The sequence below is a fragment of the Tympanuchus pallidicinctus genome, unplaced genomic scaffold (assembly GCF_026119805.1).
Source record: "Tympanuchus pallidicinctus isolate F22 unplaced genomic scaffold, pur_lepc_1.0 scaffold22, whole genome shotgun sequence".
NCBI lineage: Eukaryota > Metazoa > Chordata > Aves > Galliformes > Phasianidae > Tympanuchus > Tympanuchus pallidicinctus.
In genome coordinates this window covers 24,681,432-24,708,710 of record NW_026294739.1, presented here as the reverse complement: position 1 = coordinate 24,708,710, position 27,279 = coordinate 24,681,432, and the positions used below count along the sequence as shown (strand labels likewise).

Here is a 27,279-nt window from a genome sequence, read left to right as displayed (position 1 = left end):
CGTTATTCATTAGCAGCCTTAGACACGTGAATACTGCAGGGTAACAAAGTAGGTTTGCATCATTTAAACCATCTTCTTGCTTTAATTCCTGTGCTCAGGACACTCCTGGCTGTTTCAGCTTGCTCAGCAGGGACAGGAAATCTTGGCCTAACCTCAGATGCTGGTGGTTTTCAACTGTTCTCCCCTGCAGCTCCTACAACGTTAGGATATTTGAGCCTTTAGCATTGGCTGAATGACTTCCCTTGGCACACAGAAAAGTCTTGCACTTCTCACAGAAGCACAAAGCTTGCTAAAGCTAAAGAACACATATAGATTATGCTTGGAGTTGCACTGCTAACCTATAAACCTCCCCTCAGTGGGGTTTAACATGCTCTTAAGCTGGCTAAACCTGTTGATACTGGCTTAAAACATATCCGATCGCAGCTGCCTTCCCAGTGCTGAAGGACGTGGCAGTGACAGACCCCAAGTGCTGGAAGGTGTCACTCAGTGCTGGAAGATCACCAGAGAGGTGACGAGGTGGCTCGGTTGAACACAGAGCTGTGCTGCCCAGCTGGAGGTACGGCAGGTCCCCAGCACGGCGCGAGGCTGCAGCGCCTGCAGGACAGCAGGCTGGGCACACGCACAGCAAAACTGCTGTCAGCACAAAGCACAGCAAGGCTGGGGCTGATTGTCCCTGCTGGAATACAACGCTTGGTGTGAGGAGCTGAGGTCTTGCTCAGACCGAGCTCTGCAGCTCCATAACACGTCACAAGATCCAACATCCATGCAGTGCTTTGTCAAGTACCCCCCGTCTGCCTACAGCAAACTCTGCAGCCCTATGAACGAAGTGCATTTTGTGACAAAATCTGCTAGAGAGGAGCGCCTGTAATCTGCATGTTAGATGAGGATAATTGCTTCATGGTAATCAGCTAATGGAGCTGGGAGTCTCTCCTATTCAGGATCCACAGTCCCCTCCTTTCCTCGAGTGCATATACAGGTCTGGACTGCAAAAGCAGGGCTTGCTACATGCTCCACAACAAAACGAGATAATATCTGTACAGGTGTTTGGGTATTGTTGTCTGAGCAAGGCTGCAGATCTCGCTGCCTCCAGGGCACGCTGCATTTTGTATTCCAGCTCAACAATCCTGCAGAAGGAGAGCTGGGAATAGTACTGGAAGAATGAGAGCGCGGCGGCGAGGGTGAGCAGGTGGTGTTGTGAGGAGTTTGCTAAAAGAGATCCCCCAGCGCACATGAAATTATTCCACGCTCAGAATGAGCGAACGGAGTGGACAAAGTCCAGGGTCATTACACTAATTGACACTTTACCTCCGGGAAGTCTCTGGAGAGCCAATCAGGGCTGGATTGCGAGCGCAGGGTCCCAGGCACAGGTGTGGTCTGTGCTTAGTTCATTTAGTGTAATTGTGCCTTGGCAATCTGTTCCCATCTCCTCCCTCTCCAAACAGCTCCGAGTGTAACCTGCTCTGCTATTAACCCCACCGTGCCCTACGGTGAAATTCAGGTTGGAAGGAGGAGGGTTTGCTGACACGCTGCCTTTGGTATTAGAGCTCAGTCCCTCGCCTTCAGCTCTGCCACCATCCCAACCTGCAAGGGAGAGGAAAGGGGATGCTCTGCCACAATAAATACACTGTCATAAATACACAATAAACACACTGTCATAAATACACAATAAATACACTGTCATAAATACACAATACACTGTCAAATGCATCAAAGCCACAGGAAAGAACACTTTTCAGCCTATTTTTTTTTTCCAGATCCAGATCTTGATGTGTTAATTTCTCCTTCTTCCTGATGATTCGTATGCAGGCACAGCCACGTACCTCTATCCTGAGAGTGACAGAACCATGGCACTGTTCAAAGGAACGTGACCCAATGGCTGCTGCACAGTGCATTTCATAGGAACATGACAGTGGGCTTTCAAGGGCAGCTTTCGGAGGGGAGAGCGCAGGACTTGGCTAATGATTTGTGTATTTTACTTCCTCCTCCTCCGAAATTATTTTCATTAAAAAAACAAAACCAACAACATTATTTTCAATTGTGAAATACACCTAGATTCAGGTACTGTGATTTTATCTGTTATCAGTGCTATTAGGCTGCTCTGCAATGTGGTTTCCCATCTTGTCTTATTACTCAGCCTTCCTCTGTTCTTTTTTTCTACCACCAAGTTTCTCTGTAATTTAACAGCCTGCACGTTACAGACAAAGGGTTATGGAGCTCTGCTTCTGAAACACAGCAACACTGAGAGGTTCACAGGGCCAAACAAAAAAGGAGCCAAACAGAAAGCACAGGGTAATCCCTACTGTAAGGCATCCACCAGACCCAGATGTAAGCACCCCAGCAGGTGTGACGCCCCTCACCTTCGTGGCTTCAAACAGCATTTTGCATTTTGAAACAGGCTCATGTGGCTCTTCCAATATTCCCTCTAGCACAGCACCCCTCCAGTCCAGGCAGTAACTCAGCAAACTACCTGTAGGCTGCAGGTCTGCTGCAATTAAGCACAAGTTACAGGTCGATATCAGACGCCACAGCGCAGAGCCCTAAGCCAGGACTGAGCAGCAACCGATCGAGATGAGTTTGCCTCCATCCTTATTCCTCCATGGTTTCCATAGCTGTGGCTTTCCTCAGAGCCACCTCTCCTGTGGCAGCAGTCAATTCACCCTGCAATGCAGCTGTTGCCATTTCCTTTTATTTATTTATTTTTTTTTAAACCAAGCAGGCGAGGAGTCAGCACCTCCCCTGGGCAAAGTTCTGGCTCTTTGTTATCCACATCTTCCCCTCTGTTTTGCACCTTCTCTCTTTTCTCAGCACAGAGGTTTCTGCCCTGATCACTAAGGTGAGACTGGCAGCCTTCCTATCACATCTTTTCCCCTCTAGCTTCCCTCCAGGAGCTTCTTCCCTTCTTTGCTGCTTCCATAACCAGTGCAATTACCTCTCTGATAATTTCCAGGATTTTCCATCTGCTCAGAACAGGCATTTGTGAGCTCTCTTGTTAATTAATGTGTTCTAAAAATCATTACGTTCATCAACCACATCTTATCACTTCCACTTTTTCTTCCATAATAGTCAAATCCATTGCCCTAAGTAAAATGTAGGTGTTCTGTCATTCCAATTGAAGCAAACTCAGTTCTGAACGGAGCTAATAGCTCAGAGCAGGTCGTTACCAGCCCCGAGTACCAACAGAACGTGAGCTGTACTTAATTGCTATCAAGGCTTTCTACCTCTGGTGCAAACAGAATTTCAGAGGATTTTTGCTATGAACTCTTTCTGCAGCTTTGGAGCCTTACCCAAGCTGCTCCATCTCCTTCACTTTGCACTGCCTGGTTTGTTAGCTGTATTTTAAGCTGTGCCAGTTATGTATTGCTGCTCGTGCTCTTCCTGACTGGCATGAAGTACTTCAGTAAAATACAACCTCTAACTTAGGTGGTAAAGCTGACAGCTGGCTGGGGAGATACCAACAGATAATTTAACTGAATTTGTCAAATATAGGCTGAGTGGAGAAACGAGTTCCATGCGTGGGACTTAGGGGACACACAATACCCTGAACACAACAGACTTCAGTAAGGAAGATGACCTATCAGATCTTCTACTTCTGCATTTTGATAAATTTGGTAACCGAGGCACTCTGCAGTTTGAGTGTTTTTATGGGAAACAAAATCAACCAACCAAGAAAACCCAAAGCCCCAAAAATCAGTTGGTGCATCGAGGGAGGAAACAAAATACTGCTCAGACCCACAGAAACGCTTCTGCTTTGTGTGCTGCTTAACACACAATCTACATTTAAAGCCTGAGAGCTTAAGAAACAAACAAGCCAAAAGCATCTTCTATCTGGCAGCCTACACAGATCTGCTCAATCTCTCAAATGACCAAAGACACGGGATGTTCATTTCTCTCTACACAAAGGCTAGATAACGAGGTAACTACTGCTTATATACATACAGTTACGTTGCCATTTCTGGCAAGCAAAGGAAATATTATTTACCAGGAACCACACTCCTCTGAAATGCACTGCCCACACGTACCTTGCCTTGCAGGTGTTCTTATTACAAGCACCTCTCCAGATGCCAACGCTGCCTTATCAGTACCTCATCCCGCTGCCAGACAGACCTGGAGCACCTCCTGTGGTGCCAAGCTCCTCTCTATTCCAGGACCAGAGCCCCACAGCTCCCAGCTGAGTCTTCTCTTTTCTCAGAAGAGGGATCAAAGGCTGGCAGTGAATGTACCTGATGGCAATGCTGAAGGTCAGCCACAGGACAGGGATTGTGCTCCATCCCACCTGCTGATGCGCTGATGTAAAAATGGCATCAGTGGGGCAAGCTCAGGCAGGACTCACAACGTGCATCTGGCATTGCTGTGAGTTCCAGCTAACAACGTGGAAAGTCAGTGAGGCTGCTGGGCTGAAGTTGCAAGCTGGACAAACATCAGCAGTTACCTTCCAAGGCAATAGGGGCAAACACAGCTACATCCCCTGGCAGAAGACAAAGTGCTGGAGGCGATCCAGCCCAAAACAGAGGGGCAACTGCAGGAAGGAACAGCCACTGCCCTGTTACGAGGGTCTGCTCCTAGAGTCAGACATGCAGGAGGATGCACACCCAGCCTCACGTGCAGGGGAACCTAAGTGCAGAGTGCCATAGGGCTCAGAACTGCCAGACGTGTCCTCAGCGTGACGACAGGCCTGTAATGGCCTGACCAGTTTTCCCACTGCACGAGAAGAGCTCCTGAGACAAGCTTTTGCTGATGATGCTTCCAGGCAGGCTTTGGGAAGTGCAGCAAGCTGTGTCAGGGAGAGGAAGGACTTCGCAAAGCCCAGGGAACTGAAAACTTCACATGCTCTCTCCAGATCTTGAAGGACTTCTACCTTTGGTGATCCCTGTAGCAGCCAGGTCTCCAAGAATGACACAAAAAGCCAATTTCTATGTTCTGAGATGAACTGAAAGCAAAGCCTTGAAAAAGTCTCCATCTCAAGCAGCACTCTCACAAACATTCACAGACAATTCAGATGAGACTGCCTGAATATAAGCACTCTGCAAGCCAGGAGCGTTGCCTCAGCTGCCTGATCTGACTGATTTCCAGGACACTTTGGCTCTGAAGGGCCCAAATATATAAACTGTAAATCTCTCTGGAGGTGTGTGATGCCTGCCCTTCAAATGAAGCCACGAAACCTCTTTGCATGTGGTTCTGCACGTGCCACTATGCCCAAGTAATGCAAATCAAGACACACAACACGTGACTACAGCATCTTTTTTTGGGGGGGAGAGGAAAGGGTTGAACTAAAATAAGGAAAAAATAATTTTAAATGTCACTAAAGCAAACAAAGAGAAACACGGGATATCAGTGTGCCACGATGCTCCTCCGTAGACTACAGAAGAGCAGAAAACCTATTAAAACCAGGTGTGGTTTCAACAAGGCAAAACAGTACACGACACAGAAGAGGGAAACATACCAAGAAATCAGGGAGGCAACGCAATTTCCTAAAGGCTTTGGCAACAAAAAGAGAAGCCAAGCTGGTGAAAAAGTGTGATCCACCTTGCTGCTCCAGGGCTGCCTGGGGATGGACGGGGGCTGTGGCCAACATGGGCTGTGAGCACAGGCGACACAAGGCAGCCAGCACACAGACAGACAGATGTGTGCTAGGAGGAGAATGCTGGATTCCCTTCTGAGAAACATTAGTGTCGGGACTCCCAGCAGGCTGCCTGCCAAGGGGGATAATTAAGCTAAATAAAAGTACACAACAGGAACAGCTCCACAAATGAGGATAATTTAATTACCACGTTGGATATAGGAGACCCACTTCCCATGAGTTTTCCGCTGCGACCAGAGAGGAGACAACAGCAACACAACGTGCTGCAGGAGAGTCATTTATGAAGAAGCAGCTTTCTATTAAGGTCTGCATATTAAGCAAAGCTGCAGCTTCCCATAATCATGTCTTGGTATAAAATTCAATCAAAGAAACAGCTTCGAGTGTCCAAAAATCAATGGAAGCATACAACAAAATGATTGCAGATGTCACTCTGGAATTTATTTCAGCGCTCAGCCCGTGGTGGCGGTAAGGAACAACCTTTATTCCTTCCCTGAATGAGAGGGAAGCAGGAATCCTGCAAACAGCCCTTAGACAGGATCTCCCCTCCATCAGATCTCCCAGAATTTGAGAGCACACAAACAGCAGACAACCTGCAGTTCTCTTAATACCACCATTCACTTAATTTTTGCAAGAAGGAGTCATTTCTACCCATTCATCTTTCTAAAATAAAGTAGCTGTTCAATTGAACAGGGCATAATCTCATCTGGAATCCCAACCCAGCAGCATCGTTTCGCTGAGCTGAATTTAAAATACAGGAGCTGCAGATTTGCTTTATTCATTAGTGCTGAAATGCAATAGAAAGGAAGAGCTAACGTGCTGGGCTTCTGAAGAGCTTTATACACTGCCTAATGCACCTCTAGGGTGCTCGTCTGTTAAGTGAGAGAGAAGTGAAAATATTTTTCCTCCCCTTCTCTCTAGTGGAAACACTTAGTGGACAGCACAGGCTCAGTTCTTTTGGAAGTAATGGAGCGAGTGTATCCACTCAATTATTTAAAACAGTTGAGTAATTGCAGTCCTGTCAGCTCAGGAAACATCTCTCTGTTAAAGCTGCTGCACAAAACCATGTCTGTGCAGGCACTCACCATGCCTGTGCTGAAAAGAGCACTAGTTTCTCCTTTATTTGCTTGCACACCCTCCAAGCCAGAGACACAAGTGAGGGATGAGGCTGTGTGCCTCTGCCTGTGTCTAATCCTGCCAGAGAACAAAACTCACTCAGAGGGGAGGAGGGAGCTGGGACACCTCAGCAGCTTTTTGGAGGTGCCAGATTTACGTGTGGACAGTGCTGGCTGATGGCTACATAAATCCTTACAGAAATCTCTCAGGGCACGGTGTGTGCTGGAGATAAATATTACAATAGTAGGCTTACAGGAAAATGGATTTGGACAGCCAGGAAGCCGAAGGAGGGAAAAGGATTGGGCAGAAAGTCTCGCAAAGACTCTCTGGAGAAGCTCATTTAGCGGGCTTGGAAACTGATGGGTTGCCCCATTTGCCTTCATGGATTCCAAAGCAGTGCATGGAAAAAAACCACTGCAGAGCACGGGAAGATCACCAGGGGTTTCTTCCCCAGCCCCAAAATGCACTGGGAATTGCAGCAGAGCAGCTGCACGCAGGCACACTATTGCTGCTGCTTCATTCCACAGCTGACCCACACGTAGCCCTGTCCTACCTAGGAGTGAACATTTGCCTTCTGTAGGCAGTGCTGGGACACAAACCAAGAACTGCTGGCCTGATGAGCTGAGCCACAAACATGTGCACACCCACCCAGCTCGACCAACTGAAAATGCTTGTTCCTTTTCTTCGTTGCTCACGCAAGTGATGGCTTTCTGGGATAGTTTTCAAGCAGATTGTAAATATAAAAACAGCTATCGAGGCAAATGAATTATGTAAAGCGTCCATCAGCAGTGCTGAGTGTTTTCACACCTTTGGTAATTGGCTCACCTTAACGGGTATTTCTCTCCAGGGTCCCTGCCCAGGTGGAAGAGCAGTGGCAAAGTGCTGTGCTCCTCCTGCCAATGTGTTGTCACTCCAGAGACATTCTGTCCAGGACAGAAATCAATGCCCTGCGGTGAAGAGAAGGAAACAGGTCATCAAGCACGAAGCAGGGGAAGGAGCACAATTTTAGCTGGTGCTGCTTCCTTTGGCGTCTTGTTCCTGTATACCTGTGAAACCCACGATCAGCTTAAACCCAGACAGTCCTCTTTATTCCGCAAACTGGATTCCAATCTGTAGGAGGTAAAATAAGATGATAACAACTCGCATTGCACTGGCATAAACCAGAAGCTAATTTCAAAGAAACGGGTGCGTTTGTTTGACCTGGTTTACGGCATCTCAGAGAGCTGGTATTGAAGCACTCACCTGGGGACGAGAGCTGTGCTAGGAGAATTGTGTTATGCCTGAGACTGAGAAACTGGGACCTCTCTGCAGCGACAGAATGAAGGGCACAAGGACTGGGGTTCTGTTTGCCACCAGCTCAGTAAGTGCTCAGAGGCCACTGAGGGCCAGAGCCAGTTGTCAGCTCGCAGGCCCGCAGCAGCCAGCTCTCTGCATCTGCCCTTGCAGCTCCCAAACTGCAGCCAGTTATTAGCCAGATGTCAGGCTAATAACCCAGAGCCTGCCTGCAGCCTTGTGGGCTAACAGAACTCATTTAGCCCTGGGAACAGCAAAAAATGTAAAGCACTCATTTCACTGAACAGAAAAGGGCTGGCACCTGGTAAAACCCAGCTTTAACAATTCCAGCCAACACGCTGCGCTCCTCACAATACCTGAGACAAGGACAGAGACGTGGAGAGAGGGTAAATGGGAATATTTCAATGGAAAAGCAGCTGTAGCATTTGCTTAAAAAGCAAACAAACTGAAAGGCTCTCTACAGATGTTGGTAGGATTTGATTGGCAAACCATTTTCTAAAAATATCCTGTGTTTTTAATGGACAGCTGGTCAGTGGAGCAGTTAATATTCTGCTTTTCAATAAAGCAGGAAGGTTAGAAGCCCATGAAATCCCATTTATCTGCACAGAGCTATAGATTCCTGAATCACTGACTGGAAAAATAAGAGAGTTGCTTGATAGGTTGTAGTGGCCGGCCAATAATGGACTTTAAATGGATACAGAAATGATTGACCTTCCCACCTTCTGGTGCCACAGGCCTCGGAAAAAAGAGTGAAAAATAGATTTTTTTTTTTATTTTTTTTTTTTCCAAAAGGAACAGTTAATGAAAAGGTATCAAAGCCTACATAATATCCAAATTATAATTTGGATGCAAATCAAACAAGCAATTTAATTAAGAGCCCGCTAATTGGTACAATACTCTTTGGCTGCAAATGCTTCTTTCTGAAAGAAGATTTTAGCCTCTTGGGTATTTATTTATATACTGCTCTGCTTACGTTTTGTCTTCTGTTTCCTTCAGCCAAGGCTCCAGACTAAGGCTCAGGGATGCCCCAAAGCCTCCTAGGAAAGAAGGTGCTGTGACACCTTGCCTGAGGCCACCAGCCAAAGGCTATCTGTCTTTCTAATCTAAGCAGTCGATGCCCTGCTCAGAAGCAGTCTGCTGGGGATAACAATAATCAATCAAACTTGCTGTTTTGTGACACTGATAAATAACTCTCCTAAAGCACGGCTGAAACCACGCTTTAAATTCCTCAGGCCTTTCAACTTTACCTCCACAAATATAACAGACCATTATTATTTTTATGTACTGTGTGACTGCTGATATTCAGCCACCAGAGACAGCTTGAAAGTTATTTTCTCCCTGCTCGTCAGCAAATGAGCAAAATGTGAGAGGCACCATTCCATCTTCACATACCTGACGAAGGCATTGTCCAGCATCACAGCAAGTGACACACTACAGATACAGATGGTGGGGCCTGCTCCTCTGCACACATTTGACAGGAAACAATATTTAACGTATCACCCACAAGCTCTACTTCATCCTGCTTCTTATCTCAACTCATTTTCAGTTCTCAGGATGGAAAGAAGGGAAAAAAAAAAAAATAATCAGTTACAGCACCGAGCTGAAAGTCTGGGATCCTCACGTCCAGATTGCTTTTAATTTCTGGAGCAAAACCAGAACTAAATCTGCTTGGGATTTGAGGATTATTTAAAGATGAGGCAATCCACGCTCTGGAGCATCTGGACGATGCCTCTAGCTGCTTGGAAAGCATGAGGATTTGGTCGTGTGTGTTTCTGGGAGCTGGGGGCACAGGGATGTGCCCAAACTCCTTGCGTCCACCTCCGACAGCAGAGAAGGAGCAGGAGGGAAAGAGCTCTGCTGCCCCACATGCAGGCTGAAGGACAGCAGGTCTGGTGGGGGGTCTCCTCTCCAGCACTTCTGTCGGTGAAGGTCACTAGAAGATAACTTGAAATCATTAAATAACTCTTTTTTCCTTCTCTTGTAAAAGCCTGATCTGACAACACGCCCCACAGATCCCGAGGACGCTGCAGGCTTTAGCACTAAATGCAGACGTGCCCAATTCTCAGCTGGAGCAAAAGCCAGCTCGTTGCATAAGAAGCACAGAGGTCTCCTCATTTTTACTCCGCACGGCCAACAGGATGGCAGCTTTGCTCAAAAGGAAACCTGTATCACGTGAAGAAGAGCAAAGAGGCAGGGAGGCACAGCTGCCCCTTCCTCCAGGATGACAAAACCCCAGCCACCACTTTGTTTTTATTTACTTGGAGCTCTTTGGCAGGCTGTTAGTGACCATGTGCAGGGGATCAGTTAAAGCACAGCCTTCTATTCCAGTCTGCTCACAATCCAAGGCAATTTGCATGTTGACAGTAACACTGATCAAACAAAGCAGAAAGGTCACTCCCTGTGTTTAAGCAAATTCTTGCATCTTTCCTTCCCAACTCCAAAAGCACACAAGCCAAGCCAGAAGATCCCATCTAGAGCACACCAGCTTTGTGCTTTCTAAGGGAACCGATCAAAGAGCATCAGATGGCAAACAGAAGCATCTCAGCTCCCACACCAGACCTCTCACACCAGCAGCACCCTGCACCTGTCTGCTGGAGGAGTAATCCCAGTAATCATTTACTTTAAGAAAATAAAAAAGAAAGAAAGAAATACAACAACAAAACCAACCAAGCAGCACTCCCTGCACATCAGGGAAGCCTTTGGGCGAGCACATCCTTCAGCCCTTCCTCCCAGCAATCACGTAACCCCGATGGTTTTTCCATCCCTAAGACCTGGTGGCAATCGGTCGCACGGCTTATGCTTCAATTTCCAGAGCAAATGGACCACAGATGCTATGTCAATATAGACATGAGACAAATACAGCTGGCTGCCAGCGCGGGCTGCGCGCCAAGCGATGGAATCACCGCTTGTGTCAACGTGAGCCCTCTGGCAATTCGTCACCCTGGCGCTGGCCCAGCTCGCTCCGACCTGACAGGCAGAGGAGGAATTCGATGGCAGCGTAGCAAATCTGGGGGCTGCCTGCTGGTCGTGGCTCCTCATTCCATCACACGAGACCCAGAGCTGCATTCGTATCGGAGGCAGAAAAGATCAGCGGTTCATTAAAGCCAGGCACGTTTCTCCCTCTTTGCCACGGCGCCGGTAAGCGGCCGCTGTCACCGCAATGGAGGCTCCCAACAAAACCTCCCGGCCCGCAGCTCCGACTGCCTGTTGAACAAAAATTGCTTCTAATGTGTTAACTGTCTGGAAGAGACCCCCGAAGATGGGCAGATCGGCGAGCCCCCGTCGGCTCTGAGGCAGCAGCGATCAATGGCTAGCTCATGCGCTCAGAGGACCACAATCAAATGTCATTATTTGTGAGGTTCTACTTGACTTCACATCCCCCTCGCAGAAAAGGCTTTATCGATCCCTCCGTGTCGAGGAGAAGGGCAATCAGACAGACTGCAGCAGGAATAACCCCGTGGCATTTTACATTAAAACAATAGCATCTTCTATCGCAGGCACCTCCACCGATCACTGAAAGACACAGGAGCCCCTCCGAAAAATCACTGAAGGCTACTAACAAGATACTAAGCTGACAGCAGAAAGGTTGATGCTATCAGCCACTCTCCAACGAACCCAAGGGCTTTTTCCATATTTCTAATATTATTTTTTTTTTTCCCCCTTCTTGCATCACTGCTCTCAGAAGGCACAAGGATTGTGCTCTGCTGGATAACCTCAGTGGCAGGCAGAGAGATGGTGATTTCCTTTCTCCTACCTCCTCCACATAGCATTACCTGAAGCAACTCCTGGAGGACTTGCTGGCTACTCGGGTAAATCCATCAAGAAAAGCCATTTGTCTCCTCTTCCAGGCCTCTCCTTCCAAATGAGGAAGGTTGCATGTCCCTCTCCAGGGACACACAGGACAGATCAACAGGACAAAAGGACTGCTAACAGTACCAACTCTGGGCATTCACATTTTAGGAACAAGAAGCTGCGAACCCAGCAACACCGCTGTGGAAACCAGCAGCAACACAGCAGCAGTGCGTGAAACACCACCTCCTCACACAGAACTGTCATGCACTCTGCAGTCAGGAAGAGTCCTGGGTGCCCTGTGCTGTGCAGAAGGAGCTCTTCAGGCTTCTCCTTACTTCCTCATTCCTCTGCAGCATCAGCCCTTCCGTCCCTGGCTTGGTAAAGGCCAGTGGTGTTGCTGAATTCTGCCTGGGTTCAGTTTGAAGTCTGGGCTCGGCAGCCAGGGCACAGCGGTGGTGGTGAACATCCCACAGACCTTGGTCACATTCAGTGAATCCCACACGTTCTCCACAGACTTCTCTTTCAGTTTTTCTCCACCAACTCGCGTCCCATTTTTTATTTCCACTTCCACCAGGAACTGAACCACGCGCTCTGTGAAAGCTGATAAATCTCAGTACCAAGCCATAAGGCAGAGGATGCAGACCAGTGAGGGCACTCCAATGTCATGGGTGTCTAGGACAACCAGCAGCCTGTGTACTGTTGTACAGGATGTGCCCAGTGTAAATACTCCAAGTGCCAGATGGAGAGAAGCATTCATCTGCCTGTTATGCTTCCCGAGGCTTTGCTTTCCATAAGCTGCTTCCCTCTGGTAGATTTTTATTTATACATACATACTTTATTACTTAACTAACTTAGACCACATTCAAGTGCATAGCTTTCCAGGTTAGAGGCCAAAATTGCACATTCTTTCTAGTTAATCCCATCAGGGCTGGTAGTCCTGAACTGACATGACTATGCCTGGTCCCCAAGACGTGCAATAATTTCCAATGTCAACATGAAAATATGATTCCTGGATGCTTTAGAGGTACAATCTCATCTAAAAGTCAAACAAATATGCACGATGCATAGATTAAAACCAGTGCAAGTTTTCCGTATCACTGATTTCCCACCCTGTCAGTTGACAAGGGAATTTGAAAGGAGAAGGAGGTTTGGGCAAAAGGTGCCACGTATGCATCAAAATAGTGAGAAACTCAACCACCCCCAAAACCAAACCTTTTAAAACTGTGCAGACGGCCATTCTGACGCATCTGGCCAACTTGAGGCCCCTTCCAAACGGAACGACATGCCAACCAGATCCATCTGTTCATGCCAGCTCTGAGTGAGGGACCCTCGAGACAGGAAAAATGTCACGTTGGAAAGTTTAACAGAACCCCCTGTTAGATTCCCAGAGAGGTGAAGGACCCAGGCCAGAGATCAGAGAGCTGACAGGGCCTCGTTAGCTACAGCTCCAATGGGAGGCAAATCAAAGGTATCCAACAGCAATCCTGCCCACAGACACAACTCCTAATGCCACACACACGTATGCAAATCCACTTTTCAAAGGAAATTAGCAAACAAATTGGCTTTTTTGATTCCAGCCCAATAGTTGCAGCCCAATATCAAAACAGCTGAGAACAACAGGCACCAAAAGAGGCGTTGGATCAGGAGGTGAGATTACAGAATTCCCAAAACAAGGCTCACAACTGCGGAACTGTTCTGCATTCTGATTTCTTTCTATTTTTAAACTTGCAAGGCTTGTAATTAATGGCTCGAGGACATGAGGAGAATTGGAACAAATTTCAGCCTCAGCTTCCTCTGCGTGTTGTTAATGGCTAGTCTGTCCACTAATGTGCTCCAATTTTACCCACATCAACCACATGTGATACAAGCTGCAGGAAAGCCAGTGAATTTTTAATCATTTCTCTGATGTACAGTGTAATTGCTGACTTTTATCAGACAGCAGTTAAACAACAGCTCAGAAAGGAATAAATATTCCTTAATTGCACAACTGCCATTTCTCACAGTAGGAGAGCGTTTGAAATGAGTAACTGGTCCCCATTATCACAGCCACACACATCCTCAGACATGTACCAATAAGTTCAGATCAATGCAGGCGTTTATTTATGACCAAACAAGGTATGTCAGTATGTGCATGTAATATAATGCAGGGCAATTATTCACACCCATGGCAAAAGCATGCCCTCGAGGCCATTCGTGTGGCTGTCCACAACAACAGGTAAGCTCCCAGTGTCTCTCACACAGGGAAGATCCTCATTATGGCACGTGTGACATAGGTGCTTTCCTCCCAGACTGACCCAGACAAGCACATGGTCTCCTTTTAGCTGTGCAATATTAGGGTTGACACGCAGCGTGCAGTGCATTTTCAGAGTCAACTTTCCTTCCTAATCTGTGACAAACAGAAACTCCTGGAGCACTGCAGCCTTAGAAAGACAAACACACGCCTTTACAGCCCTGAATGTGAATGACTCCCTTGGAGCTGACGTTTCCTTCTACCCCCAGGACATCCCCATGAAAGAAACCATGCACTTTTACATCCACAAATGTCACCAGCACTTATTTCTGCACCTGTGATGCCTTGAGGACCCACCGTAAGTTAAAGGAAAGAAAAAAAGGCATAAAGAAAATTCAATCATACAAACAATCCCTCCCCAGTACCAGCCTGCTGTCAAAACTGCTGAAAGCTGTGCCATAATGCATTTAGTTCATGTCTAAAGGTATCATCAGCAAGGCACATGTGTGAACCTGCCATTCAAGAAACGTCCCAGAGTTCAGCACCCAGGTCTGAGGCAAGGAAGTCACAGAAGAAGAAAAATAACAGTGTTTAACATCTAATTGTGAGAAGATCAGCCAGAAAACTGCAAAAGCAGCTCCTCTTTGGCAAACAAAACGTGAAGCATCTTACAGAGTGATACGGGCTTGCAGAAGTGCTGGTAATAGATTAAACATATGGAGTGCACTGTTTGTGATGGCTGCTGCTCTTTCCACTGCACTGAAGAGCTTTCCTTTTCAGGAAAAAAAGACCAATAAAATAGCACATCCCTATCTCCTTTCCACAGTTCAAGGCACTCTGGGTCTTTTTCACCAGATACACAGATAAGTGACCCGTTCATTTGGCATCAGTCTCCAAGCTCTGTAAAGGTACACGTGAAAGATCAGAATTCAGCAGGGAAAGAAGCTTAACATTAAGGGGCATTAAGTGCTGCTTCAAGGGAACGCCACTCGGGACAAGTCAGGCTTTGCTCATTTTCCTCTGCTTGTCTCTGACTTCATTCAGCACAGGGGTGCAGGTGACACCGGTGCCCTTGGATGTTGGAGATTGGGTAGCTCTTAAGAGGCCGTGAAGGAAAGGCTGGTTCATCAGTGCTCTGTGGCACCCCCCAATTAAAACACCTCTTGAAACGGTTATTTCCCCCCTGGAAAATGACTGGGAAAGAGAGTAGGAACGAGAGGAAGGCGCAGGTCGGTGTGCTGTTACCTTGCTGTACTCCTCCCAGGAGTTGCTCCAGGTCCAGTAGTGAGCCTTGTAAAGCCCGACTCTCACCGCCATCATCTCATTGCCACGATAATAGAATATGGGCCTGCAAGGGAGAGCAGAACTGCATGAGAAATGCCAGCACGCCAGCCTGGGCAGCTGCTGCCGCTGCCTCGCTGATAAGGGAGACAAACACTTTAATGGCGTCTGACTTCCGATCCAGCTATCAGTCAGAAACAGGCTGCCTCCTAATAGTCTCCACTGCAAGGTTTTCAATTAACATTTTTTAAAGTGTTCATCAAGTTGAGAGCTCACACGGCGCAAGAATGAAATATTATACAGCTTGGCTGCCAGTGATTGTTAATCCTTGAACTATCAGACCCTGTTATTTCCTATAGAGCGTGCCGACTTAAACACCAAATGTCTCAGAAGTGGCGAGCGTCTGCCAGAGAGAGAGAAATAGGGATTCACAGAGAATATGGTGCTCACACTGCTCTTTATGGCAGCATCGACATATGTGCTGCTCCCATCTGAGGCACAGGATGGCCGGGGAGGACACCGGATGCTGGCCAGTTGGGGATTTCAGATCCGAAAAGCTCCATAAAAAAAAGAAACCTGGCACCAAGACAGGCTTCATTTTTAACTCCTGCCCATTCGCTTTCCCCTGAAGCATCATCTAAGCTCATAGTGAAATCTGCAACCTCTCCCCCAGAGTTCCCCTACAGGTACTGAGGGCACGATCCACACCCAAGGCACGTGCACTGCGCTTCCTCGCACGCATCCCAGCCGTGCTCCCTTTGGTGTCCCTCAAACCGTGCTCTCATTTTTTGAGGGAACAGTACAAATTTCCACTGAAATGATCTATTGCAAGAGAATGGCTTCAGTGGCTGCTGCAGTTTGCCCCACAAGGACACCAGAGGCAGCTCCTCTCTGGCTGTGTCAGCCTGCTGGCAGCAGGAGATCACTGGGCTGCTTATTGCATTGGGAAGGGTATAAGCATCCTTTGTCTTTGATTCAGATACCACTAGGCAAGAGCTACTCTCTCTGGAAAAAACACAGTCCCTAACTATAGGGGTAGATAGGGATAGAGATAAGATTAAAATCTCTGCATCCGAATGACAGGAGTGGCCTTAGATCTCCTCTATTTTAAACCACAGCCTTCCCTGCAGGTTCCTCGCACAAACAATGAGCCTCTGTCATTAGGAACCGCTCATGAACAAAGGGGAAATGCTGCTGCCAGCAGTGCCTGGTCCTGCATCCTAACACCTGAAGTGCCTGTGAAATAAAGGCAGCCTGAGAAGCCTGCCAAAACGCAGGACTTGATCTAAACCAGTTTCATTAACAAAATAAAACAGCCCAAACAAACACTGCGCGACAAGCTGTGATGTGTCCCTCTGCAAGAAGGCACACAGGTTAGGTTTTGCATTAAAAAAAAAACCCAACAACAAACGTCTCCATCTTTGAAAAAGGCTTTCAGCTCACACTGAAAATTCCACTGCCGCCCATTCCTTTCTTTCCTGTTCCCTTTTTTCCTTTATAAACTTAAAAGAACCCTACAGCTGCATTCCCCTGGAAACACCTTGGGGCAATGGGAGCTGTGATGTCCCAGTCAGGTTTGGGGTGGAAAATACATAAATCAATCAATCAATCAATAAGAAAAAAAGAAGAGTCATCACACAGCCTTGAGTAACCATTACTGCAACACGAATGGCACTGCTGTAAGAGATGGGTGGCTGATATTTCCTTTATTTTCCCTTTGGTGTCATAAGAAAGCTCCACAAAAGTATCAGGCTGTGTTTGCAGGACCTGCAGCAGCTCACGTGAGCCAGCAGATGAGCTCTCAGGTAATGCTGCACACATAGCTCTCGCTTTAACAGGCACATAAGTAACAAGTTGTGGAACAAAGGCTCCCATCCAACACACAACAGAATTCAAGTATGTTTTGGATGTGTACGTTTCCTTGCTGTCTCACTGACAAAGAATATATTTGTACTCAGGATTTCCCAGGCTGCCAAATTATCCCAATCTCAACAAAAATACCTCTCTTGACCTCCAGGCCATCCAGTGACAGCCAAGGATGTTTGCTGTCAAAATCTGCACCCAAGCAGTATTCCCGCATGCCCATAAGGATCCCAGCTCTTTAATTCAAACGTGCCTTTATAAAAGGACCTTGGGAAGAGGTGGGCTTCTGGTTCACCTGCGGCAGTCCAGCCTTTAATTCCAGCTTCTCTCAGACTAGAACTATATCCTGCAATGAGCCAATATACTCCTGGATGTTTTTTTCCAGTAATAAATAATGTATTTTTCCCTACCCAGGCTACAGTTCGCAGGCTTTTATCTCCCTTGCTGCCATATGCTGTTCCAAGGATCCCTGCTAGCCCCCTGACATTTGCATTTGTCCCCAGACTCCACCGTACAGCAGCATGCCGTGTGTCAGGAAATCTCACCTCTGCCTGCTCCAGCAGAGGATTAATGCACAGGGTAAAGCTCTGGTGCTACCTCACGGTCATCGGCCAGGAGCAAAGATGCATCCGTCCAGTTTATAAAATATTTCTGTAAACTTGATTTAAAAATAAAAAAAGAAGAAGAAGAAGAAGGCAAAGATTGGCACCACTTCAGTTTGGAGGCAAGGATCAGAGCTCCGGGCTCATAACGAACCTGTCAATTAGCTCGCCCCGCAAGATGGCAGGTAAAAGGTCGACGCCGTCAATCTGTCTGTCACTCGGAGCCTGCAGACCCACCAGGGAGAGGCTGGTGGTGAAGAGATCCATCACGCTGCCCAGCTGCCGGCTGACCTGAAACATCAACAGAAACCTTCAGCAAAAGCCATACAGAGGGAGGCTTCCTGCCAAGCACAAGCACTGCCTCCTGAACCTCTCTTCTAAGGGTCTCTCCCTTTGCAGTGCTGCGGCAAACCCCACCTTACACTAACAAGGGGGACGATCCATACTTCCCCACTTCCATTTTCCCCCTCACTTCTCTCTCCATGTATCCAACTCAAAGGAGCTTTTTTTTTTTTCCTTTTTTTTTTTTTTTGCACAGTTCAACCTCATTTAACAAATTCTGAGTCATTTGTGGATTGAAAAATCGACGCTTAAAACAAGAAAGAAAAAAAGAAGTCCTTGATTTGTTCCCTCCCCAGGTCATCTCTGTATTCCAGAATATCCTCAGAGCGTGCACAGAAAGCACAGGGATAGATGGATAACAACAAAAAGAGCCTGATGACTTCATCTGCAAACCATTTCCAACAATTCAAGAACTGTAAAGTTGTGGTATTTTTAGTATATATTTTAATAAGGGAGAAAAACATCTGGTTTTGGTTCCAACGGAGATTCGCAAAGCATTTTTTTTGTTTGTTTGTTTTTGCTGTTGTTTCTTTTTTTTTTTTCTCCTTTAATTGGAGAGCGGTGAGGTGCTGGAACAGCTGCCCAGAGAGGCTGTGATGCCCCGTCCATCCCCTGGAGGTGTTCAAGGCCAGGTTGGATGGGGCCCTGGGCAGCCTGGGCTGCTATTAGATATGGAAGTTGGTGGCCCTGCATGCAGTGGGAGGGTTGGAGCTTGATGAGCCTCGAGGTCCCTTCCAACCGTCCTGTGATTCTAAAAACCAAACATTCTCATCTGACTGATCCCTTCTGAAGCTCTGCTCCCATCCTCCTTGGGCAAGCTACAGTTAGCTGCTGTGGGATGTTTAATTAGCCAGCAGCACACTACACTGAAGCAGACAGATTTGAACCAAGAGCAAGCAAGCTTTGCACCAGGATGCACCAGCACAAGGTGTGATGTGAAAAGAGCCCTTCTTGCCATCTGATACAAGCTCACAGTGGTAACTTCAGAAGCACACTGTGACCAAAACCCACGTCCTACCAGCAGCTTGCTGATGTCAGTGTGAACATCACAGTGCTGTCACTGTCAAGGCCTTTGCATCTCAGAATCCTCTTTCTTGTCCCAGACAGACCCCCGGCCTGGAGGGCCATGCTAATTATTAAAAGAAGATGACAAATGATAATGTGGTAAGTGAATGCTTGCAAGATATTGGTTCCCTTACTCCTGAGGAAAGAAAATGAAAATGCTATTTCTCCTGGGACACTGGGACTTTTGTTAAGAAGCTGAGCTGAAGAAAGTGAACACTTAGAGGAAGAATCAGCAAGTTAAAAACACACCAAAAGAATTGAGAAAGCAACATGCAGAGGAGTGATTACAAGTTTAACATTACAATTCGCATTACTTGATTACAGCAATTTCAAACTGTAATGGCTTTCATTCATCAAAAGGTGTTGGCAGGAGCACGCAATATGAATGCTGGGTGTAAGAATGCTTTCCCACAACTCTTATGAAGCAAACAAGGTGCAAAGATCTCTGCTAAAGAGGAAGCCCTGAGCACAGAAACCCTCACCCAGGAAGGCAGGGCAATCAACTGGCCCTGGGGAAAGCCTGGGGCAAGCTGTGAACTCATGGATATTGGGATGCTCCCAGGACTGTCCTCTCACTGAGGCTCCTCTCTGGTCTTGTGTGTCGAAATACTAAAAAAACAGCAGGTAGAAAAACAACAACAACCCAAAAAGCTTCAGCTCACTCCTTCCAGGGCTGGGCAGATTCATGAGCCACTGATGCTGGGAAAGCTTCTCTCCCTGAGGTCAAAGGGGATTACTGAGCAGAGATGCTCAGTCCCTTGTAGGCTCATCTGCCGGCTAATTTACCTCCAGCAAGCCTTAAGAGAGCTGTGGGGTCAGCAGAACAGCATGTGCAGAGCTCAGAGTCCAATCAGAGCAGATGTGGCACACGCCTGCTCCCTCCTGCTGCCATGCCAGGCAGGCAGAAAGGTGTCCGAGGCTTTTTGTAACGAGGCCTTGCAATTCTACAGCAAATCCAAAAGTCACTTTTCATGTTGTCACTGCATCCCCTTGCCTCAATCTTTTGGTAACAAGCAGCAAGAGGCAGCTGCTGACCTGAGCCTCGTGCCTCTAACATCTCCTAATTCACGTATCGCGTTGTGACAACCCTGTGGGCCCACCGCAGCCTCCCTGTACCCGCTCCTTATTAACCATAACCAGATGTAGATTGACTCTCTTTAATCATCCAATTACGTTTCTGGTCTCAGACCACATTTTTCCATGAAGCAGAGAAAACTTCTTAAGGAAATTAAATGCCTGTGCCACAGCCACTTGGATTTATCTGTGCTCTGCAGCACCGCGCTGTAGAACGGGGGGGGGAGGGGGAAAAAAAAGGTTAATATTTATATAAAACTTTGAAGTATTTTCAGAGAAAAATAAAAAAATTACCATTTTCTCCTGTCAACAGCGCTCTTTCATTCTAGTTGCCTTTCCCTTTTTTTTTTTAAGGAGAAAAAGAAAAATCCAGAGAGGGCAACAGCCCAGAGAAAATAAATAATATATAAGAAAGAGTGAGATCAGATATTGCTCGTATCAGCGAGAAACAGCCGGTATTACGCACGTAAGAACGGATTTTTCCCCCCCTTCTTCCTCCCCCTTCTTTCTAATAAACTCTCCGTATACACAGAACGTCTTTAAGAAAATGAAATCCTTTTGCTGTGGGCCACGTCGCTGGAAGAAATAGTCACCACTGCTGTTATCAGTGCTTTCAAGCTTTAACTCTGAATCAAAGGCGACAATTAATAAAGTCGCCCCCGCCAGGAATGGAAAGGAGGAAAGCTAAATATTTGAAACTGGGCGAACAAATGTCAGGGTGTTTTTAAATAAAATCCTTTTACAGTTATCACAGCGAGCAGACCTGATATCCCTGTCTAATTCAATTTCAATTTGCGCCCCATGGGAGATAGCGAAGAAAAGGTTGCAATGCTGTCTTTGGGTTGATATGTTCTTTTCTCCTTCAGGAAGCAGGCACGAGAGAGGAAAGGGAGGAGGGCGAGGGAAGAGAGGAGGAGGATTCAAATACCAACAGAATACGACTCTTTTTTTTCCAGCTGGATCCTTCCAGAAGGCAGATGCGATGCAGGGAATGCCCAAATGCTGATTTGCTGCAAATTCACCTGGCAAACATCGCTGAGGAAGAAACTGCAGAAAGGCTGTTTTCCCGTGAATAAATATTCCTGATGGGGGACCTGAATTACTGAACGTCGATGCCAAGAGCAACACAGACTCCCAAGGCACCCCAAAATAACTGCAAATCAGCCAGCCGCACCAATTACCCCAACCTCTATCGATGTCCTGTCAAGCGCCAGCAATCCTGTCACATAACCTCTTTTGTTTATGTAAGAAGGTGCTCCTTCATTCCAACAAGCTGCGCCCTTTCACAGAAACCGAGCAGGACACAGATATCAATAAGATGATGGAGAGGCTGCCAGAGCCCATCGGCGGGACGAGCCTTCCAGCCAACAGCTGGACTGCACAGGCCAGAGGCACACGTCTGCTTTTGCTGGCTGCGGCTGTGCCAGCTGAGATGCTGCTGGCCCAATGCCTGCTCTGCAAAACCTCCGTGTTTGGAACAGAGCAATCAATCCCAGCACAGGATGGAGGAGCAGGCCCTCTGGCACGCCTGGGAAGCCCTCTGCTTGCAGCCTGGTTCAGGGCACCCAAGCCTTTGTTTCCTTCAACTCATTCACAAGGAGAGTGCAGCGAGACACTTGGAAGCAATCTTTCCGTGTTTTACATGGACTACACAAGGCTCCGGTTTCCACTCACAGTCAAGATGATGTTGAAGCTACAGACTCTAAGATATCAAAAAGAAGCCAGAAGCATACTAGCAAACACATCTCTTCACTTGCTACGTCCAAAGAGGCCATCATGAAGCAGGAACTACAGGCGCTCTACATGCTTGCACAGAGCGAGCCGTATTTCACAGAAGCAATGCCAAACCTCTCACCTGCTGTTAGTGCTCCTGTGGGTATCACTGCTGGAGCCTCCATGGCAAGAATGCAAGCAGAAAAGACACGTAAGTAGCTGTCACATACTTATTGGTAGCAGCATCGTGTTGGAGTTCAGCTCAAAGCAAAGCAACACATCCCGAGCACACTGTTCAGAACAGGCTTCCCAGGGCGCCCAAGTGAAGTTGTAACACCTGCAAGCACAGGCATCTGGCCGACAGCCCCAGACTGGAGCCCAGCTTAAGGAGAATTTGGATTTAAGCACGTGCTTAAGTGCCAAGGATGATATCAACCGTGGTGCAGGAGGGGGTTTTGGGCACACACCTGCCAACGCACCTGAAGCACAGCCTTCAGCTTGCAGAGCACCGCAGTACAACGTCAGCTGGTCCACCCGCGTGTGCAGGCAGCCACATTAACCCTGCACTGAAATGCCTGCTCACAGACATTCGCACAGCTTCAGCTGTAACCTCAGGAAGGAAGCCACGCATCACACCAGGCTACACAGACTGCTTCTGACCACAGAAAGCTCCCCTGCATACACAGTGCCACCGCTGGGAGCGTGGTACCAGCACGTTACGCTCAGAGAATGAACAGGCCTCCAGATTTCTCTGCTTGTGTTCCTAATTATCACTGGAGTTACTACAATGGAAAGAATTTTTAAATTCAGTATTTACTTGTTCCCATTTATAATGCATGTTTACTTTTAGCACGTTATTCAGCTTGGACATGGAAAACAAAACAGTCAGCTTCGGTCTCATGTTCTCCTATGCTAGCCCCAGGCTGTTGTACTTGGCTTGGAAAGACTTTATGGAAATGTTTAAATTTAAACAAAAAGGCTGCTTTCATTTCAAATTAGAAAAATAATAATAAAACATCCCAAGTAGGTTTTGTGAATTCCTTAAAAATGATGAAACCAAACTACCCTTCTGCCCTCAGCTGCGGATCTGAGATATCTGATGGCACCCTCCTAAATGCAAACAGTAAATTATCATTATCCTGACTCAATTAAGCCACTCAAAAAGGAATGCAACTTCAAAAAATGTTGTATTTATGAATAGTTTGCAGTTTTAAGCTCAGTGCCCAGTTAATGAAATATCACTTTCTTCAGGGATAAGAGATGCTCACAAAGGGGAGGGAATCTGTATTATTTACTAAGAACCCTGCCTGCAGAAGAATTGATTGCATCTTTCTTTAATGAGAACTGGGACAAGAGAGGCTGGCAGTGTCACCAGAGGATTATTTTGAAGTGATGGTATCTGAATTTGTGTACAGGCAGACAGGAGCAATATTCTGATATCCAGACCTCCCTGAGTGGAACTTTCATCACACACCAAAGCGGGAGCTGCGAGGGTCAAATCACTTGGCACTTTGAAGTGCAGAGAGCGTGCATAGGCAACACGTTCATGCTCTAGACTGGGATGTCAAAGTGTGTGTTTGTACTCCAATTTGCTCAAAGAGGTAACCCACTAAAATGACTGTGGTCCAAGAGTAAAGGGTTTCAACTATGAAGACTAAAAGGCCAGAATACTTGGTGCTTCCCAGAAGTGCTGATCACAGGCACAGCAGCTGCAAATTTGCAATAATGAACGCTGTAGAAGCAGCCAGCAGCTCCTTATTTAGACAGCTGTCAGGGCTGAAATGCTACAAGTCTGACCCCAAGCCCATTCCATTCACTTCAGTCCACACAGAACCGATCAGAGCTGGAAGAGATACTCACACCTCCTGCAGGTATATGTCCAGGCCACCAAGCAATAGCTGGCTCTCTCATGCCACCTTCAAAGGTGGTTTGTTTGCCACAGAGAAAAGGACCATTGCTTCCTCCTAGAGAAAGAAACGAAGTCACAAACCCCCCAAAGTGCCAATATCATACAGCAGAGGGACACGGTCAACCAAATTGAAATTTGGAGGCTACTTTTAAACAAATTTCTATTTCTGCACGAATCCTTCTTTCAAACAATACGTCCAGAGTTGATTTTTGTTGTTGTCGTTGTTGCTTTAAATCCCTTTATGATAAACTTTAGGAGCATCCTTTCAGTTCAGAGAGAACCAGACAGCTAAACACTGCTTGCAACCTACTGAACAAAGAACAAAAAGCACAGAAAAGACTTTGAGGCATTTTCCTTCCCTTTAGGGATGTTCACTGTTGTTTGCAGCTTAAAGAAATCTCACACCTTCACAAGAGTGCTCTCCTCACAACCTGTTACAGTACCAGGGCAGTATTAGATGCAGATATGAGAACAAAAGAAGTAATCATACATTCCCTGAATGTTCTCTCTGGCAGATAGCAAATGATTTGCAGGAATGCCTGGGTTTTTAACCCAGCCTTGCAGCAGAGCTTACTGAAGAACAAACAGGCTGATTCCAGGTCACACAAAGTCAAACACAGCGGCTCGGCTGACATCAGAGCTCAGGATACTCCCTGCTCTGTGGTCTAATAACCATCAGACAGTTTGCCTCCAAATAGAAGAGAATGGGTTATAAAATCAATTTGCAATGACTCCGGGAGAAACAATCATTTAAACAAAGGAAAACAAAAATAGTTTTTCCCCCTGCTATTTTTGAAGAGAGCTAAAGAAGAAGGGGCTCCTGAACTCTGTAATTACTGAGATGCTCCTATCAACATCTGGCAGATGGAGAACAAAACTGTATTGTGCTTGGGCCTAAATACATTAAAAAATACTCAACCTCTGCCAGTGCCAAGTGGAGATGCATACAGGTGACCAGCTATGCTGCGTTCAGCAAAAATTCCACCTAGCCAAGGACACCTCCTCCAATGGCCCCAGCAGGAAGAAATGTCAGCAGAATTCACTCTAAATGTGAGCGCCGTGAACTCTGAGGCTACACCTAATTGCAAAGAGGATAAGGGAAACTGCCAGGTACAGATTTCTCCATGTCTGGGGGGAGGAGGAGAGATAAGCCTTAAGTTCACAACCCCAGTCCAGCTTTGTTAATTTGAGGCTCACCTTGTTTAGGAGCTGAAATGAGAGCAGCCCCATTATCGGAGGTGAAAAACACGAAAGTGTTCTCACTGATACCCAGCTTCTGAAGATGTTTTAGGATTTTTCCAACGCTGTCATCAATTTCCCGCACAGCATCCCCATATCTGAAGCAAAAGTAGATGCAAAACATTAAAGGCAGCAGCAGAAGACTCACACAGTACAGTATGCTGGGAAAAGCCACAGTGCTTTTAGCGAACGCAGTTTAAACCTGTGCTGGGAAAAGGAACACTTCCCTCACGCAGCAGGTACTGCAATAAGAGTTGCATCAGTGTCACTGCAAAGCCTGCGTCTCACACCTGCCCAGAGCTGCTCCTCTTGGACATTAAGAGTCAGAATCTGCTCAGCTCTGAGCCATTCCTGGACAGAGACTAGAACTGATAAACACTTAGCCATCAAGGTTCTCAGACACAGGCAATATCCCTTTGCCATAGTCCTAAAGCTAATAACTCCATTTTGCTTATGGACATTGGTTTGAAATTGCACCCTGAGAAGCAAGGCTCATCGTGGCTGCAGAGCTACTCTTGCTTCCTGTAAACTGTGTTTACAGCATGCTTTTTTCTACTTGCTGTTCTGATTAATAAGCCTTTAAAACAGACACTATTCATACAAAAGCTTTCCAGAAATCATAACACCACATACAGCACTTCATTACCCACACAACTGGCAAAGGAGCTTAAGCTTCCCACTCCTGTTTTAGTTGTGTGATCTTCATTCACTAATACAGCAAAAATGTTAAAGAACAACCCAAGCAAAGTCTTCACTAACACAAGCTCACGTACTTCAGCACATATACTTTTGAGTAACTATCTGTGTATCTGGATATAAGTACACAGAGGGTGGTGAGGCACTGGCACAGGTTGCCCAAGGAGGCTGTGGATGCCCCATTCCTGCAGGCATTCAAGGCCAGGCTGGATGTGGCTCTGGGCAGCCTGGGCTGCTGGTTGGTGACCTGCACACAGCAGGGGGTTGGAACCACATGAGCATTGCGGTCCTTTTCAAGCCAGGCCATGCTATGACTATGATACTATGATATAATAAATATCACTGAGGCTTAACATTTCCCCAGCATGAGGTATTAATTTAAAAAAAATGAAAGGAAAAAAAAAGAACACACAAAAATAAGACTCACCTTCCTCTCTGACTGGTGCCCAGGAAATGTTTGGAAGCATAAACAGGAGCATGAGTAGCATCGATTGCCCAGTATAAAAAGAACGGCTGCTGGCTGGCCTGCTGCTTGCTAATGAAATCGAGAGCTTCCTGTAAGCAACAATAAAAATGAATGTAACAGAATCACCCTCTGTCATCCAGGTCTCTTCAAAAAAAAAACAAGACAAAAACCACAACCATAAAGTCACTGTGGGTTAGAAACCAGCACTAAAATGAACTCTACCTGCAGGTAAATCTGAGTCAAGTTGGCTTCACCCGTCTTCAGATCAATTTTGAAATCTTCATAGTATCTATAAAGAATCAGAGAGAACGAAAGGAATAAATCCAGAGGAATACACAGCACAAGAAAGCTTCGCATGCCATTAGTTACACAGCAGGTGACTGCAGGTAGAACCCTCAGTTAGGTCACCCACCAACTCTGTTCAGATATTAAAAGCAGTGTCATCATGTTTCTAATTACGGTAGACAGCAGTGAAATGACCAGATTCTAACTAATGACAACTGCAAGATTTGGACAAACCTGAGCCACTGATTGCTCACTGTGAGCTATGAGAATGGGGTAGCACACATCATGAGTTTATGGCACTGCTCCTTCAGTCGAGAGCTGCTGGATGCGAGCGATATTTTTAGCAGTACCCAAAAACATTCAGTGACACAGAATCACAACGTGGGCTGCTCCAAACACGTTGTCCTTGACTATCTGCAGACAGCAATTCAGCAAAGAAGGGCAGGTGGCAGTCCTCATGAGAATAGCAGCGAGTGAAAAGAGACGACACCGGGCACAAAAGCAAATAGTAAAAACGGTGCAGACTGCACGCTTGCACAAACAGAGAAGAGGTTACTACAAAGCAAGGCGAGGAGGAAGAAAGCAGCCTTTCAGTACTGAGTGGAAGCAGTTTCCAAGAGAAGCAATGGAATGAAATCATCACAGGAAGCCTTTGGGTGCAACAGGATGAGCAAACATCTCTGGGAGGTGCTGCGGAGCAGCCGTGATCCACAGCTGGTCTGCATGCAACCTGCAGGC

General features: G+C 46.7%; 1 protein-coding gene across 2 annotated transcripts in view; it reads right to left on the bottom strand.

Moving 5' to 3' along the window:
• Positions 1 to 27,279, bottom strand: part of GALNS (galactosamine (N-acetyl)-6-sulfatase) — a 43,081-nt gene that overhangs the window by 5,833 nt on the left and 9,969 nt on the right. For both annotated transcript variants that reach the window (XM_052686251.1, XM_052686250.1), the window contains exons 6-12: positions 26,479 to 26,545; positions 26,218 to 26,345; positions 25,053 to 25,192; positions 23,807 to 23,910; positions 17,907 to 18,043; positions 15,252 to 15,354; positions 7,517 to 7,638 (exon numbers count right to left, since the gene is read on the bottom strand). In XM_052686251.1, coding sequence (XP_052542211.1) covers positions 7,517 to 7,638; positions 15,252 to 15,354; positions 17,907 to 18,043; positions 23,807 to 23,910; positions 25,053 to 25,192; positions 26,218 to 26,345; positions 26,479 to 26,545 — 801 coding nt within the window. The remainder of the gene's footprint in view (positions 1 to 7,516; positions 7,639 to 15,251; positions 15,355 to 17,906; positions 18,044 to 23,806; positions 23,911 to 25,052; positions 25,193 to 26,217; positions 26,346 to 26,478; positions 26,546 to 27,279) is intronic.